The sequence below is a fragment of the Mobula birostris genome, chromosome 3, assembly GCF_030028105.1.
Source record: "Mobula birostris isolate sMobBir1 chromosome 3, sMobBir1.hap1, whole genome shotgun sequence".
Lineage (NCBI taxonomy): Eukaryota > Metazoa > Chordata > Chondrichthyes > Myliobatiformes > Myliobatidae > Mobula > Mobula birostris.
In genome coordinates this window covers 80,366,483-80,384,564 of record NC_092372.1, presented here as the reverse complement: position 1 = coordinate 80,384,564, position 18,082 = coordinate 80,366,483, and the positions used below count along the sequence as shown (strand labels likewise).

At 40.2% G+C, this 18,082-nt stretch overlaps 1 protein-coding gene across 4 annotated transcripts in view; it reads right to left on the bottom strand.

The window, feature by feature from the left end:
- The window catches only part of LOC140194623 (protein sel-1 homolog 3-like), a 104,738-nt gene that overhangs the window by 32,056 nt on the left and 54,600 nt on the right, over positions 1-18,082 (bottom strand). For all 4 annotated transcript variants that reach the window (XM_072251868.1, XM_072251864.1, XM_072251865.1 and 1 more), the window contains exons 9-13: positions 16,503-16,661; positions 14,416-14,636; positions 7,012-7,191; positions 3,401-3,520; positions 1,330-1,470 (exon numbers count right to left, since the gene is read on the bottom strand). In XM_072251868.1, coding sequence (XP_072107969.1) covers positions 1,330-1,470; positions 3,401-3,520; positions 7,012-7,191; positions 14,416-14,636; positions 16,503-16,661 — 821 coding nt within the window. The remainder of the gene's footprint in view (positions 1-1,329; positions 1,471-3,400; positions 3,521-7,011; positions 7,192-14,415; positions 14,637-16,502; positions 16,662-18,082) is intronic.

Sequence of the window (18,082 nt, the reverse complement as noted above, 5' to 3'; positions counted from 1 at the left end):
TAAACATAAGGAACCACAATTCTATTTCTGCTCTTCCTTCTCCAGCAAGAAGTGGTAATTATGAATGGTTTATTTTGAAACAGCAATCATTTTATAGTAATTTATAATCACGTTTATATGAAAATAATGATAAAACATAATTGGCGTAATACAAAAATAGAGATGGTAGTGAATATTGCAATTAAAATGAGCAATTCTTCCAAAAAATGGCTAAAATTCTCCAAAACTAAGATCTGAAACAGCATTGTGGAATGCAATGAACAGTTGTTTATTTAACACTCTGGGGATCATTTATGGTTATCCCTGGCATTTTCTGCTTATTACGTCATTACATATGGATAAGCTGCAAAGATAGAATTAACAGAGTCCAAATATTCATGCTTTTTGTGATCATTCTGCAGCAAAGGCACACATCTGAATTATTTATAACTGATATATTTTTGCCAAGACTTTGCTTGCCACATGCAGTGAGATTAGTGGGGAGTATTTTTGAATGAGACAATTCTTTACAGGCATTCTCTCAGGATTGAGGGGACTTGCTGCTACTCAATGTTTCTGAGTTCAGAGGTGACTGATGGGACCAATGTGGGAACATGAGGCATACAAGGAGAGGTGGATGGGTGGTTTGTGAAAAGGTGACCTGTGTGGACTTAATACTCTGTGTCATCACGAGTGCTCCCTATCCACTTGGAGTAGCCATGTGCCAGTGTTTCTCAGGAGTTACTGAGAATGAAGGATTTTTTAGAGAAAGATTTGATTACATAGAGACATAGAAAATAGGTGCAGGAGTAGGCCATTTGGCCGTTCGAGCCTGCACCACCATTCAGTATGATCATGGCTGATCATCCAACTCAGAACCCTGTACCTGCCTTCTCTCCATACCCCCTGATCCCTTTAGCCACAAGGGCCATATCTAACTCCCTCTTAAATATAGCCAATGAACTGGCCTCAACTGTTTATCCTTGAATATTTTGTTTAGTACATCTCAAAATCTCTTCTCACGACAATACTTGGGAAAAAAGGGTGCCTGTTTTGAGAGTCTGGTATTGGGCATGTCAATGGCATGGCCTGCCCAAAGAACAAACTGAGTACAACCTGGGCTTCAATACAGGGGATATTTGCCCAAGAGAGAACATTGATGTTGGTTCATTTATACTTCTCGTGAACTGATATGCAAATCAAGTGTTAAATAGGGACTGTATTTACACCAATACATTAGCCTACTATCTAATCAAGCAGAGGTTTATGATGCTTAACTCTGATGTAAATAAAAGAGCAAATAAATCCAATGTACCTGAATAATTATATTCAGAAGTATGTACCACTTACCTTAATAAGAAAAAGTCCATACTCATACAATGATATTGGATCTTTTGACTCCATTGCGCTTCTGGAATACCACTTTAACGCAGCTTGCACATCACGTGTTATACCCTGTTGGCCCCAGTAAAGCATTCTTGCAAGTTTTTGCTGTAAAAGAACATTTTATTTACGTTGATTGACTAAGCCAGATTGTATCTTCAATTACTTTCCAATGTTTAAGTTATAGTTAATATTTCACCAATTCTATTCACTTATTAAAAAGGAGATGTTATTATTGTGGTTGGGCATCCTTAAAACTCAGATTTAATTCCTATACTTAATACAGTTTTAATACTTAATTCAGATGGAATACAGTTATTTGCAATACTTCAGAAAATATTCCACTATTACTGATAATTCCTCCTCCTTCATCTTCATCATTAACATCTTTACACAGTGACTTTAGAATACAAAAAAATCAATAGTTTTGGTGGTGATTTTCTGAGAAATGTACGAAATGTCAGACAAAGTTGGGTTTCTAAAGACATGAACTAGGTTTTAAGGAGGGAATTCCATAGATAATTGTATAGAAGTGAAAGGAATCCATGCCTTAAGATTTGCTTACTAGAAAGTGGAGTAAGATGAATTACCATCAGCTTTTGAATAAGAGTGAAGTGCAGAAGGAGGGTGTGATCACCATGTCATTGGCTGAAGAGAACTTGGTCATATATTAATTACATGGTAGAGAGATTTGGTCTTATACTTTATGTTGCCATAGCTACTGTTTAATGCAATCTTGATATAATCAACTACAATGAAATTCTGGGCCACGTCTTGTTTCCTAGTGACTCGGGGGAAAAACAAAATGAGGTACTGATTTTTGGATTCACAGCTCTAACTGATGGAATTAGTGGTAGAGGACAAATATTGGTAAGCGTATCCTCTACCAATGCATGAAACTGTTAATTCAGAGGAGAGGAAAATAGACAGTTGAGATATTTACTTGTAAACTGGGAGCAACAAGTAAATTAAATGTTATAACAATGGGCTTGCGAGATGCTAAGACCACAAGAAGGGCAGTGGAGTAGTGTTTTGGGAGAGATTGGGAAGGGGGTGGCAAATTATAAGACCATAAGACCATAAGACAAAGGAGCAGAAATCGGCCATTCGGCCCATCGGGTCTGCTCCACCATCTTAGCATGAGCTGATCCATTCTCCCATTTAGTCCCACTCCCCCGCCTTCTCACCATAACCTTTGATGCCCTGGCTACTCAGATACCTATCAATCTTTGCCTTAAATACACCCAATGACTTGGCCTCCACTGCTGCCCGTGGCAACAAATTCCATAGATTCACCACCCTCTGACTAAAAAATTTCTTCGCATTTCTGTTCTGAATGGACCCCCTTCAATCCTTAAGTCATGCCATCTCGTACTAGACTCCCCCATCATGGGAAACAACTTTGCCACATCCACACTGTCCATGCCTTTCAACATTCGAAATGTCTGATTTATCTAATAGGCAATACAAAGAAAATGGTGTGAAGAATCAAATGATAAAAAAAAAAATCAAAAAAATGAATTTGGGTCCAGATTAGTGAACACAAATGGATACTTCGTAAATTGTGGTTAGCTAAGGAGAAATACTTCCACTGTATTATTTACTCATGGCTCTAGATCTAATGACTTAATAATGAGAAAAATTAATATCAATTATTAATAAGTTATCTCACATTACCAATTAATAGATCCAAAACTATTTTCTAAGTAACCTATATTATAAGTACAGTTAATAGGAAATAATCTCAAAATGTTCAGCAAATGCCTGGCTGCCAATAGTCTGCATTCATAAGTTCTTAATGAATATAAATAGGATTCTTATGTTTCATGATGATCTTATCACAATAGTTTTAGTAAATCCTCACAACCATTCCTTTAACCAATTGTCTGATTATTTTTGGCAAGGCATCATTTTCTATCGGCTAGGTTTATCCAAAGTAGAACTCTTTTACGTTTCCTCCTCTTCCTCCCCACCCAAGGCCCATCCCTTCAATAGCAACCAGATTAATTAAAATCTCACCAATATGTGCAACATATACCTGAGCAAATGCATCTCCACGCTCTGCCTGGTATCTAAGCCATATAAAGAGGTCATGGTTTTCTTTAGTTTGACGCTGCAAAACTGAATCATCCATTAACCTTATTGGTTCAACAAAGGCCTGAAAAGTCAAAACATTATTGCAAAATTATTTTAAATAGTCATGTTAAAGATGTTGTAAAGATATACACCTAAAAATACAGTCCTGCATTGAAGATGTATTTCAATATACATATCTAAAAGCCCTTGTTTCCAGAGGAGAATATTACTCTGGTCATTCCCAGATTGAACAGTGTTACCATTATCATAAATCATTGAACTGGACTTCTGGGTCAGTTGCTCATGGTTTGACACCTTTCGCTGTGTAACATTCCTTTTGGACACTGTCTGAGAAAGGAGATCATGTTGCTTTTACCACTGAGAAACCTCTGGATATCAATTTACTATTTCTGTTTACATTCTGAAGGGCAAGTTGGTTGGTCCTAACTGAGGTATCACTGGCATCTTGGGCTGCAAGTCATTAAGCATGTCAAAACCTAGCGTTAACACTTGCTGTTAAGACTTCAGACAGGAATACATGCGCTGGCCCATGGTTCCAGAGAGAAAAGGTGGCTATCAACCAGATACAAGCAGAATCATTGACAGACGGAGAAAAACACAGAACCAATTGTAGGTTGAAAACTACAATATAGAAATTCTAAAAGAAAATTGCATAGTGACTCCAACCAATCGATGAATAATTCTAGTACTAAATATACAATTGAAGTCAGAAGTTTACATAAAACTTAGCCAAATACATTTAAACTCAGTTTTTCACAATTCCTGACATTTAATCCTAGAAAACATTCCCTGTCTTAGGTCAGTTAGGATCACTATTTTAAGAATGTGAAATCTCAGAATAATAGTAGAGAGAATGATTTATTTCAGCTTTTATTTCTTCATCACATTCCCAGTGGGTTAGAAGTTTACATACTTTGTCAGTATTTGGTAGCATTGCCTTTAAATTGTTTAACTTGGGTCAAATGCTTTGGTAGCCTTCCACAAGCTTCTCAAAATAAGTTGCTGGAATTTTGTTCCATTCCTCCAGACAGAACTGATGTAACTGAGTCAGGTTTGTAGGCCTCCTTGCTCGCACACGCTTTTTCAGGTCTACCCACAAATTTTCTATCAGATTGAGGACAGGGCTTTGTGATGGTCACTCCAATACCTTGACTTTGTTGTCTTTAAGCAATTTTGCCACAACTTTGGAAGTATGTTTGGGGTCATTGTCCATTTGGAAGACCCATTTGCGACCGAGCTTTAACTTCCTGGCTGATGCTTGAGATGTTGCTTCAATATATCCACATAGTTTTCCTTCCTCATGATGCCATCTATTTTGTGAAGTGCACCAGTCCCTCCTGCAGCAAAGCACCCCCACAAAATGATGCTGCCACCCCCATGCTTCACCGTTAGGATGGTGTTCTTCGGCTTGCAAGCCTCACTCTTTTTCCTCCAAACATAATGATGGTCATTATGGCCAAACAGTTCAATTTTTGTTTCATCAGACCAGAGGACATTTCTCCAAAAAGTTAGATCTTTGTCCCCATGTGCACTTGAAAATCGTAGTCTGGCTTTTTTATGGCAGTTTTGGAGCAGTGGCTTCTTCCTTGCTGAGCAGTCTTTCAGGTTATGTCGATATAGGACTCGTTTTACTGTGGATATAGATACTTGTCTACCTGTTTCCTCCAGCATCTTCACAAGGTCCTTTGCTGTTGTTCTGGGATTGATTTTCACTTTTCGCACCAAAGTACGTTCATCTCTAGGAGACAGAATGCGTCTCTTCCTGAGCGGTATGACAGCTGCATGGTCCAATGGTGTTTATACTTGCATACTATCGTTTGTACAGATGAACGTGGTACCTTCAGGTGTTTGGAAATTGCTCCCAAGGATGAACCAGACTTGTGGAGCTCCACATTTTTTTTTCTGAGGTCTTGGATGATTTCTTTTGATTTTGTTTGATATAGTCAATTAAAAGTGAAATAATCTGTCTGTAACAATTGTTGGAAAAATTACTCGTGTCATGCACAAAGTAGGTGTCCTCAACGTCTTGCCTAAACTATAGTTTGCTAATATGAAATCTGTGGAGTGGTTAAACAATGAGTTTTAATGACTTCAACCTAAGTGTATGTAAACTTCTGACTTCAACTGTAGATTGAGCAATGGGGGATAATTTTGCACACCAGCTGAGCCATATGGGAAGAATGATCCTGGTCTCAGGGGAAGAGGGGTGTGAAAGGGTGGTGGTCATTGCAAGTGCTGATAACATTGTCTGTGGCTAAAACTCCCCCGGTGGTTCAGGCTCATTATTTGAAATGTCTGCACCTTGAATGAATTAATAGGGTAGTGTAGCATAGCATAGCAGTTAAGTTCCTAAGTAGCAACCCAGAGGTCTGGACCATGAGCTCAAAATCAATTATGATAGTTGAGACTGAAATATGAAGTTAGTATTACTGATGGTGACCATGAAACTTTCAGATTGTTGCAAAACCAAATGTATTTCACTAGGGGCAATATGTGACTTCACACAGAAACGTGGTGACTCGTGAAATGCCTTAGCAAGCTTTTCAGTTGGAAGGCAAGTAATGTCCCATGAACCAATAGGTTTGGAATTTAAATGAAGAGAGACTTTCCATGACTGATTGGAGATATGCATGGATGATACAACTTCAATAACACAGGTTGCGATCACCAATGAAATTAAATGTACAAGGAGTTCCATTCACCTCTGACTCTCAGTCTTTATATGGAGAGGACAGACAGGTGTCAGAAAGATATGCAGAGGAAAGGTTGTATATGACATGACCCGTCCAATGGATCCAGCTGTTTTTGAGGGATGAAATGAAGGGAGACACAATGGTAGGGATGAGATAGTGAAAGAAAAGGTTGAGGCTGTCCGTTAATCGGGGTCGACCAAGGATGTTGCGCCCCAGGTGTTGATGTGTATGCAAGCCAGGGCACTATGATATAGAGGGCATGCTGTTACCCATGCAGCAGGTGCCCCCTCGCCATACAGCTGATGAATCCAAAAGAAGGCAGAGTTTGGCACCAGCCATGTTGCGGAAAGTGCCAGTCAACATTGAACTCAACGTAGGACTGCCTTAGGGATACAATCTCCGGATTTTTCCTCGGGGTTTACTCCCGAAGCCCTCCCCATGAGTGGGTAAAGCTGCAAGGCAGCGGAGGTTTGAGATCAGAGTTTTTCTCTGCTAGATGAGCTGCCAAGCATGGTTGATGAGCCCCATCTGCCCAAAGCAACTGGTTTTAAATTGCCAGTAAAGCGCATTTGCCCCTTCTCCAGTCAGTAGAAATGGTTCTGCCAAGCTTAGTAGCTAAGCCACACGTGAAGGCCAGGTGCTGAACTTGGTTGTCAAAGACTATTTGAGATGCACGCCATTGGGAGCATTTAGTAGGTAGTGGGAGCTTGTCTCCACCACCATTCCAAGCTAAAACAACCCTAAGAAACCAAAAATAAATAAAAGAGGATAAAGATGCCAGCAAATATATACACTAATATACCCAGGAACAATAACAGATATTCTCATTATTTAGAAAATGCCGTAAAATAACACTCACCTGTTCTCCATCAAGTACGTGCCGATCTTTAACAGTACGTTGGGCAATGTTTAAGTAGTAACCATATGATGCATCATAATCCCAGGAGTAACCATCGATACCCTGATTATGCTTGTATCCAAGGTGCATTAATGCAAGTCTGTCATTTCCTTGTGCAGCAACCAGACTATACAGCATGCCCTGATGAAATATCAATGGGTTGCTACTTTAATTACTGCATGCAACAATTATCTATCATGATTGTACTCTTTGGTTGTATTATCAATGAAGGCCCAGTGTGTTTATAGAGAAAGAAAAGAATTAGTGAACTTTTCTCTAATGTTTGCCAGTCAAAATTCATCTACAAATGATCAGATTTGGTTTCATAGACGCAAGATTAAATAAGTGTAAATGGTATGTAATTTAAAACATAATCATAAATTAAGATATTGCCAAGTAACAAAGGTAACCTATGTAACATACATAGAACTTCTCCCTCACTTCATGGCAAGGAGAATTTATAGAACAACCAGCTGAATTCATTCAGTTTACTCATTCAAAGCAGCTTAAAACTTTGCAATAAAGCAAAATTTAAAAAAAATACTTTTTTGTTTGAATGAATAGTCTTATTTGAGCCAAACAAATTAACTCTTATTTCTACCATGAATTTCTCTCAGGGTGAGGTTCCAACAACTTCTGCTTGGCCCACTGTGGTTACATGTTTTCTCTCCAGCTCTTTATAGCCAGATTAACAAAACCCTCAGCTCCAGAACCAGCAATTTCCATCATGATAATGTTCAATGAGAAATTGGTAAAATGGTTTATTATTGTCACATGTACCAAGACTGTTTTGTAGGCCACCTATGCAGATCCTTTCATCACACCAGTACATGCAGGTAGTTCAAAGGGGAAAAAAAAACAATTATATTATGCAGAATAAAGTGTTACAGATAGAGAGGAAGCGCAGTGCTGTCAGATAATAAGGTGCAAGGCCAATACAAGGTTAACTGTGAAGTTGAGAGCTCACTTTGTCATACAAAAGGTCCATTCAACAGCCCCACACAAGAGAGTTTTTGAGAAAATGCTGATCGCAAACACCTTCAGCAAAAAAAAATGAAAACTGCAGACACTCGAAATATGAAAGAACAGAAAATGTTGCAAACACACAGCTGGGCAGGCAGTATCTATGGAAGAAGAAACATTTAACATTTCAGGTCTAGAACCCTGAATGGAAAAATAGAGTTTTCAATAGAAGAGGAATGTGTAGAACAAAGCAAAAATCTTTGGTGAGATGGGTTCAAATAGGTTAATGGGGGCAGTTATCAGCAAACCTAGCTTATTTATCCCTTTGCTTTGCACATTTCTCCTTCTTCTCTCCTACTGAACACAAAATTGTTTTTCATCCCCCGTTCTAATGAAGGCTACTAGTCCTGAAACATAAGCTGTTTCACATCTCCATCCACAGATGCTGACCAACATGCAGAGAGAAAGAGTCATAGAGAAGGACAGCATAGAAGCAGGGCCTTCAGCCCATCTAGTCTGTGCCAAAATCTTTTAAACTGCCTAGTCCCATCGACCTGCATTCCCATAGCCCTCCATACCCCTACCATCCATGTACCTATCCAAACTTCTCTTAAATCTTGAAACTTGCTCACATGCATCACTTGTGCTAGCTGGTTATTCCACACACTCATGACCCTCTGAGTGAAGAAGCTTCCTTTCATGTTTCCCTTAAACTTTTCTCCTTTCACCCTTAGCCCATGATCTCTGGTTGTAGTCCCACCCAAACCTCAGTGGAAAAAGCCTACTTGCATTTATCCGATCTATAGCCCTCATCATTTTGTATACCTCTATCAAATCTCTTCTCAATCGTCTAAGCTCTAAGGCATACAGTCCTAACCTTATAACTCAGGTCCCTCAGACCCAGCAACAACCTTGTAAATTTTCTCTGTACCTTTCAACTTTATTTACATCTTTCCTGTAGGTAGCTGACCAAAACTGCAGCTATAGTACAAATTAGGCCTCACAAACATTTTGAACAATTTCAACACAACATTCCATTTCCTGTACTCAATACTTTGATTTAAGAAGCCCAATGAGCCAAAAGCTTTCTTTATAACCCTATATACCCATGAGACCACTTTCAATGAATTATGAAACTTGTATTTCCAAATCCCTTTGTTCTATCACACTCCTCAGTGCCCTACAGTTCACTGCGTAAGACCTACCCCGGTTGGTACTGCTGAAGTGCAACACCCCGCACTTGTCTGCATTAAATACCATCTGCCATTTTCAGCCTATTTTTCCAGCTGGTCCAGATACCTCTGCAAGCCATGATAACCTTCCTCACCGTTCACTACACCCCCAATCTTGGTGACATCCACAAATTTACTCATCCAGTTAAGGGTGAAAGGTGAAAAATTCAAGGGAAAACGTGAGAGGAAACTTCTTCGCTCACAGGGTTGTGAGAGTGTGGAACGAGCTGCCAGCACAAATGGTGCATGCGAGCTCAATTTCATTGCTTAAGCAAAGTTTGGATAGGTATGTGGGTGGTAGAGGTATGGAGGGCTATGGTCCCGGTACAGATCATCCTGTCATTGATATGGATGACAAACAACAACGGAGCCAGCAGTGATCCCTGCTGCACATCTCTAGTCACAGGTCTCTGGTCAGAGAAGCAACCATCTACTACCACTCTCTGGCTTCTCCCACAAAGCCAATGTCTCATCCAATTTACTACCTCACATTGAATGCTGAGTGACTGAGCATTTTTTACCAACCTCCCATGCAGAACCTTGTCAAATGCCTTGCTAAAGTCCATATAGACAACAGCCACTGCCTCGTCTTCATCCACTTTCCTGGTAACTTCCTTGAAAAACTCTATAAGATTGGTTAGACATGATCTACCACACATGAAGCCATGCTGACTATCCCTAATCAGTCCATGTCTATCCAAATACTTATATATATCCAGTCCCTTCGTGTTCCTTCCTATAACTTTTCCATCACTGATGTCAGACTCACTGGCCTATAACTTCCTGATTTTTTGCTTGCAGCCTTTCTTAAACAGCGGAACAACATTGGCTGTCCTCCAAACTTCTGGTCACTAAGGATGATTTAAATATCTCTGCCAGGGCCCCAGTATTTTCTGCATTTGCCTCCCATAGGGTCAGAGGAAACACCTCATCAGGCCCTGGGGATTTATCCACCCTGATTTGCATCAGGACAGCAAACACCTCCTTCTCTGTAATTGGTATAGGATCCATGAAGTTGATGCCTCCGGATCATTTGGGGGGGCAGGGGGCGGTTGATAAACAGGACATACAGGGAGGTCGTTACACTCAAGGTGCAGGACACAGGTAGATGGGTGACCTTCTTGAGGGGGAAAAGGGATAAGTAGCCAGTGCCAAGTCCCCTTGTGGACGTTCCTCTCAACAACAGGTATACCACCTTGGATACTATTGGGGTGGCGGGTGGGTGAGCTGTAGTGATAGGGGATTTGTTGGTCAAGGGAACAGAATGGACATTCTGTGGACAAGAACGAGATTCTCAAATGGTATGTTGCTTTCTGCATGCCAGGGTCAGGGAATCTCAGATTGAGTCCACAAGATTTTTAGTGGGAGAGGTGAGCAGCCAGAGGTCACAGTCCATGTTGTTACTAATGTCATGGGTAGGAGGAGTGACAAGGTCCTGCAAGGTGAGTTCAGGGAGTTAGATGCTAAGTTAAAGGACAGGACCTCCAGGATTGTGATGTCAGGTTTGCTACCCGCGCCACATACGTAGGAAGACCATACGGTTTAACACATGGCTAAGGAGGTGGTGCAAGAGGGAGAGCTTTAAATTTTTGGATCATTGGACTCCCTTCCAGGGAAGGTGGGACCTGTACAGAAGAGACAGTTTGCACCTGAACTGGAGGGGGACTAATATTCTAATGGGAAGGCTTGCTAGTGCTGTATGTTGGGGAAGGGGTGGTTTAAACAGGAGCTGCAGGGCATGGGAACCTGAGCACTAGAAAAAATGATGGAGTAGTTGTGGAGAAAGATGTTGTTAGGCCTGCAATCTGCCATGATCTGCCATAATTCTGAACAGCATATATTTCAAGGCAAGGAGTGTAGTAGGAAAGACAGATGAGCTTAGGACATGGATCAGTGTGTGAAATTTTGGCATTGCAGCCAGTAATGAGACTTGGTCGCAGGAGGGGCAGGACTAGGAGCTCAATGTTCCGGGGTTCCGTTATTTTATACGTGATAGAGAGGGAGAGATTAAAGGAGGAGGAATTACTAGTCGGGGAAAGTATCACAGCAGTGCTTAGTCAGGACAGACGAGACAGCTCGTCTAGTGATGCTTTATGGGTAGAACTGAGAAATAAGAAGGGTAAGACCACGTTAGTGGAGCTATATTATAAACCACCCAATGTTCCATGGGATTTAGAAGAGCAAATTTATAGAGATTGCAGACTATTCCAAGAAACACAAGTTGCAGTTGATTTTAACTTTCCACATATTGAGTGGGACTCCCACACTGTAAAAAGGCTGGATGGGAAAGAATTTATCAAATGTGTTCAGGAAAGCTTCCTTAATTGGTACATAAAAGTCCCAACTAGAGAGAGTGTGATAGTAGATCTCATATTAGGGAATGAGGTAGGGCAGGTGACAGAAATTTGTGTTGGGAAAACTTTGCATCTAGTGATTATAATGCCATTAGTTTCAAGGTAATTATGGAAAAGGATAGGTCTGGTCCTTGGGTTGAGACTCTAAATTGGATAAAGGCCAATTTTGATGGTATCAGAAAGAATCTAGCAAGTGTGGATTGGGATAGGTTGTTTTCTGGCAACGATGTACTTGGTAAATTAAATTTTGAGAGTACAGAAATTTTATAAGTTCCTGTTAGAATAAAAGACAAGGAGAACAGGTTTAGGGAACCTTGGTTTTTGAGAGATATTGAGGCCCTGGTTAAGAAAAGAGAGGGTGTATAGCAGGTAGGAACAAAAGAGGTACCTGAGAAGCATATGAAATGCAAGAAGGCACTTAAGAAGAAAATCAGGAGAGCTAGAAGAAGGCATGAGGTTGCTGTAGCAGACAAGGTGAAGGAGAATCCCAAGGACTTCTACAGATATATTAAGAGCAAAAAGATAGCAGGGGACCAAATTGGTCTCTGGAAGATCAGAGAAATAATCTATGTGTGGATCCAAAAGAGCTGGGGGAGATCTGAAATGGATTTTTTGCATCTGTATTTACTTGGGAAATGGTTTTTCGAAGTGAAGCAAAACAGCAGCAAGGTCATGGACCCTATACAGATTACAGAAGAGGAGGTGTTTGCTGTCTTGAGGCGAATTAGAGTGGATAAATTGCCAGGGTCTGACAAAGTGATCCCTGAACTCTATGGGAGGGCAATGCAGAAATTTCAGGGGCCCTAGCATGGTTATTTAAAACATCTTAGCCACAGGTGAGGTGGCAGAGGATTGGAGGATAGCTAATGCAATTCTGTCGTTTAAGAAAGACTCTAAGTAGAGGGAAAGTTATTGAAAGGTATTGTAAGGGACTGAATATAAAGTATTTGGATAGACTGGGACTGATTAGGGATAGTCAATGTGGCTTTGTGCATGGTAGGTCGCATCTAACCAATCTTATAGAATTTTTAGAAGAAGCTACCAGGAAAGTTGATGAAGGCAAGGTAGTGGATGCTTTCTGCATGGATATTAGCAAGGCCTTTGACAAGGTCCCGCATGGGAAGTTGGTCGAGAAGGTTCAGTCATTTGGCATTCAAGATGAGGGAGTAAATTGGATTAGAGATTGACTTTGTCGGAGAAGCCAGGGAGTGGTAGTAAATGGTTGCCACTCTGACTGGAGGCCTATGACTATTGGTGCGGTACAGGAATCAGTGCAGGGTCCGTTGTTACCAACAATCTGGACAATAATGTGGTTAACTGGATCAGTAAATTTGCAGATGACGCCAAGATTGTAGTGGACAGCGAGGAAGACTATCAAAGCTTGCAGTAGGATCTGAACCAGCTGGAAAAATGGGCTGAAAAATGGCAGATGGAATTTAATTCAGACAAGTGTGAGATGTTGCACTTTGGGAGGACCAACCAGGGTAAGTCTTACATGGTAAGCAGTAGGGCACTGAGGAGTGTGATTGAACAGAGGGATGTTGGTGAGGCCTAATCCAGAGTATTCTGTCCAGGTTAGGTCACCTACCTACAGGAAAAATATGAATAAGATTGAAAGAGTGCAGAAAAAATTTACAAGGATGTTGCCAGGACTTGGATAAATTGTATAGGTTAGAACTCTATTCCCTAGAACATAGAAGATTGAGAGGAGATTTGATAGAGGTACACAAAATTATGAGGAGTATAGATAGGGTAAATGGAAGCAAGTTTTTTCCACGGAGGTTGGGTGAGACCTCAACTAGAGGTCATAGGTTAAGGATGAAAAGTGAAACACTTAAGCGGACCATGAGGGGGAGATATACTCAGAGAGTAATGAGAGTGTGGTACGAGCTGTCAACACAAGCAGTGGGTGCGGGTTTGGTTTCAACATTTAAGAGAAATTCAGATAGGTACATGAAGGCGGGGCAGTTTAGGGGGTATGATCTGGGTGCAGGTTTTTGGGACTAGACAGACTAATGGTTCAACACAGACAAATGGGCCGAAGGGCCTGTTTCTGTGCTGTAGCCTTCTATAACTCTAACATCCAGAAATCCCATAGTTCTATTTCCCCACGTGAGATTCATAACTGTTAGCACTTCCTTCCCATGCCAAATCAATGTGAGGGTTATTGGCGAATCAATGCCTCATTCATGGCCTCATTCATGGAACAGGCAGCTGGCAAAAAATAGAGTCAAATTGTATCAATTCTTCTAAATGCAAGTTAGAAGAGTTATTTTGGGATATACTGTGGTATTAGTAATTTGAGCAATGATATAAGAAGTATAACAGGCTCGAGAGGAACAGGTGACTTTCGACCATTGAAGTTTTCCTCATTCAGGTCTGTGTGTTTTGTAGACTAAAGGCAAGCAATTGATTGCAATGGTTAGTCAGCAACTTCGTCATCTTTCTATCAAAGACTAAAGCCCATTTGATTCATCTTCTATCATTGGATGGTAGAAGATGAATCGGATGGGATTTACTCTTTGTTTCGTCCACCAATCTCTGTTCTTTGCTGGAGTACAGACCTGATTAAATCAAATCAATCCCACCTTAACTTTACAAACATCAAGGAACATTTGCCCTGTCCATTGCCATCAAATATTTCTTAGATAATCTTGATCCTTTGTTGAAGATGTCTAAAACTTGCTCAAGACTGTGCTCTCACAGTTGCCTAGTTATAGTAAATTTAGAACTGAAGGAAAATAAGCCTATCATGGATATAAAATCGAAGTATACGAAAGGCCTGTTCACCTCAATAACCTGCTAAATTGTGTTACCTTTGATAGTTGTACTTCCACACCCAGACCTGTCTCAAAAATGACTCCCAGCAAGTAGGCTGCTTTATAATAACCACAGCAGCTGGCTACGATTAATGAAGGGATCAGGTCGCCAACATGCTTGAAACCAATTGCACCAACAAGTTTCTTCATTGTATTCCAAAAAAGTTTCTCGCCAACTTTAAGCAGTATGGAATGTAAATTTGGTAAATGAGTGAAATCTAGGCATAAAAACACAATAAAAATTGTTAAACTGTTAGATAAAAGCAAATATAATGAAATGCACTTTCTGCAATAATGTACCTCTTATCTGTTCCCTTGCTTACCATAATCTAATCAGAAATCCTTAAATAACTTATTTTATAGCTCTGCCAATAGATTATCATTCTGAAATGTTAATCCTCTCTCTCACCACAGACATTGCTTGATCAGCCATCTACAACCAGCATTATTTTATTTTCAGATGTACAATATTCCCCAGAATTTGTCTTTTGTACAGCAGTGATCTGCTTAATGTACTGGTCAGTAATTCCTCCCTCAGCTATTTTAACATTGCCACTGAAAAATACATGTACAACTTTGGCATGTACATGTAGGAATTTCATTTACAATGTCCCTTGTAGCATGGAAACAAGTTTTCTGGAACAATTTAATATTCCTGTCTCTGAGTTACCATATTGTGATATTTGATGGTATACAAGAAATTACCCTCCTGCAGTGGGCAAGAGTACATCTTGTTCCATAAGAGCACAATTAGGCCATAAGTCCATTGATTCTGCTCCTATAATCTATCATGGCTGATTTATTATCCCCCCTCAACCCCATTCTTCTACCTTACTAATCAAAGAACTTATCAAGCTCTCTTTAAATAAAACCAATGACGTGGCTTCCACAGCTGATTGTGACAATGGTGAATCTGTGGATTTCATTCTCTGGCTAAAGAAAATCCTCCTCATCTCTGTTCCAAAGAGATGTCCTTCTATTTTGAGGCTGTGCCCTCTGGTCCTACCTAGACCCCTTCATTCTTCCAAACTCCCATGAGTACAGATCCAGATCCATCAAACGCTCCTCATACTGTACATTAACCCTTTCAATCCCAGGATAATTCTCATGAACCTCCTCCGAACCCTTTCTTAGAAAGAGGCCCAAAACTGCTCAACACGTTCCAAGTGTGGTCTGACCAATGCTTTATAAAGCCTCAGCTCTTCCTTTTAAAATAATCTCTGAATTGTAACATTCTACTTTAATTTGAAAGAGAATGTCCACTGAAATCTGCCAGTGATTCATTTTGTAGTTAATTGATGATCCCAAATCCATCATCTCTTTGATAACACTCAGCTGATGAATGTGACCTATCAGCAAAAAGAACACGAGAACGTGGCATCCTTCTGCCCAGAGTTTGTAACATAACTGCATGTCATCAAGTTGTCCACTTCCATTTGTAGTTTAAGGCTAAGGCACAGACATACTTTCAGAGAATATAAGAGAGGGAGGGTAATCATTCAACATCACCGCAGATAGCATCAACATAGTGGAAGTTGAGTCGCTGAATATATTTAAAGCAGACGTGGATAAGTATTTGATAAGCTGGGGGTGGAGGAGAAATGTTGCTGCTGGTAACATTTGTACAGTTGAGATTGCAATTAGATCAGCCATGAGGTTATTATAAATGGCAGGGAAGGCTTGAGAAGCAGCGACCTACACCTGCCTCTAATTCATACAGGTGTCATATTGAGGTAGAGTACAACTTCGATGCCACCAAGTTCTCATGATGTATTCCAGATGTTGTCTCATAAAGACAAGATGTTATGTGGTCACTGCATTTTTCCACACGAGGAAAGCAGAAGTTGTCTCGGTCCACAAACGTCATATCACACTTGTGAGCTATAGAACAACAGTGACCCAACTCCTGGCAACTCCCGTGCACATGAATCAAAGCTGAAGCAGATGGGTGTGGATGTAGGGGTAGGAGTGGGGAGTGTGGAGAAGGAGGAGAACAGAACATAAAGTAAAACAAAAGCAGCAACACCAATTAAAATGATTGGATACATTTTATATTTTGTGGTATTCAAAGTATTTGAGGTTACCTTGAAATGACTCTGAACCCATTGTTTGAAGTAGATCAAATAATGTCTCATAGTGTTTCTCCGTTCTTTTTCCCCAAAGCAACACTGGGCACTTATTGTCATCATTATTTATTGGCCCATATTGATTCAGTAACCATAAATAGTAATTACTGTTGCTTCCTTTAAAGAAAAAGGATTATAATTATTGACCATTACTGCTAAGGTGCAAAGAATATACTCTAATTTACATTATGGCTGTTTCTGATAAATGTCTGACTTAGAAATTCTATCAAATATTATACTATTATTGGAAAATTGTATGTTTTACTCAACATACAAATCTCAAATGCTGTGATATTGTCTTCGGATCCTCTGTGCATAAACAGTGTAACCAGTCCTATGTAATGACACTGTTACATTTTTAAAATTGGTTGCAAATATAAGTAGATTAGGGAATCTTTTACAAGCAGTTTGTTTCATTATCATGAAAGTGCATAATATAGTTATTAAACTAAGCCGGCACACGATCCAAACAAATGTAATTCTTATAGACCAGACTGGACAAATAACCAGCAGCAGTGTATTGATCCATCACCCTTGACTTCCATATCTCACTGCCGGGCCTCTATTTGGAAAGATCCTCTCCTGTTCAGAAAAGCCACAGTCTTAGACTACAGTATTCCCATGTTCAAGAACTTCTGTTCTGAAGTTAATATCATGTCAGCTTTGGTGAAAGTTAGGAGAGCTGTTTGTCTGGGTCCCAGCTGAAAGAATCTTTTGATGGGAACTACAGTAGCTAATAAGTTTTAACCAAGAGGATATCTATTGCTGGGAACCAGCTAATAATTTTCAACCAGGAAGATATCTATATCCTTGTGGGTATTCCTGGGGCCACCCCAGACTCCTTGACTGATTGCAACATATGTTGCTCACATTACTGAGTATAAAGAATGCACAGTGAGTTTATAGAGAATGGAAGGGTATCACACTATTAAGTGCAGAGAACACAATATATACACACTAAAAATGTATAACACATTCAGAGCTCACACTTCCCAGTATGTACCGTGAATGTAGAGCACTCAGAGCTTTCACATTGCCAAGTGCATACAATATACACTGTTCATACTACCAAGTGTATACAGTACACAGTGTTCACACTACAATGTAGACAACACATAATCACACTACTGTGTAGAGAACAGGCAGTGCTCACAATAGTGAGTGCAGAGAAGGCACAGTGCTCATGCTGCTGAGTGTACAGAGCACACATGCCTAGTTGTTAAGTGTAGAACACTTAGTGGCGATCTGCTGAGTTCAGCAACCTCATCTGTGTCAGCTCCATGCATCATCTGAAATCAGCTCCTTTTAAAACTGTATCCTCTAGTTTAATTTCTGTCCCCAAACTGAGCCAAGTGAGCTCTGTGAACTTATCAGCATGACCGGTGTACATTCTTTATAGGCAGTAGCGCAAGGTTATGCATCCTTTGACCGAGGCAGTGTGAATGCTGCCTGATCTTTCAAAGCACAATTGCTTTCACTTTGCCTTGTGTGAGCACTTTCACAGCCTTCACAAATTGTGGACATAACTGTATGTGTTA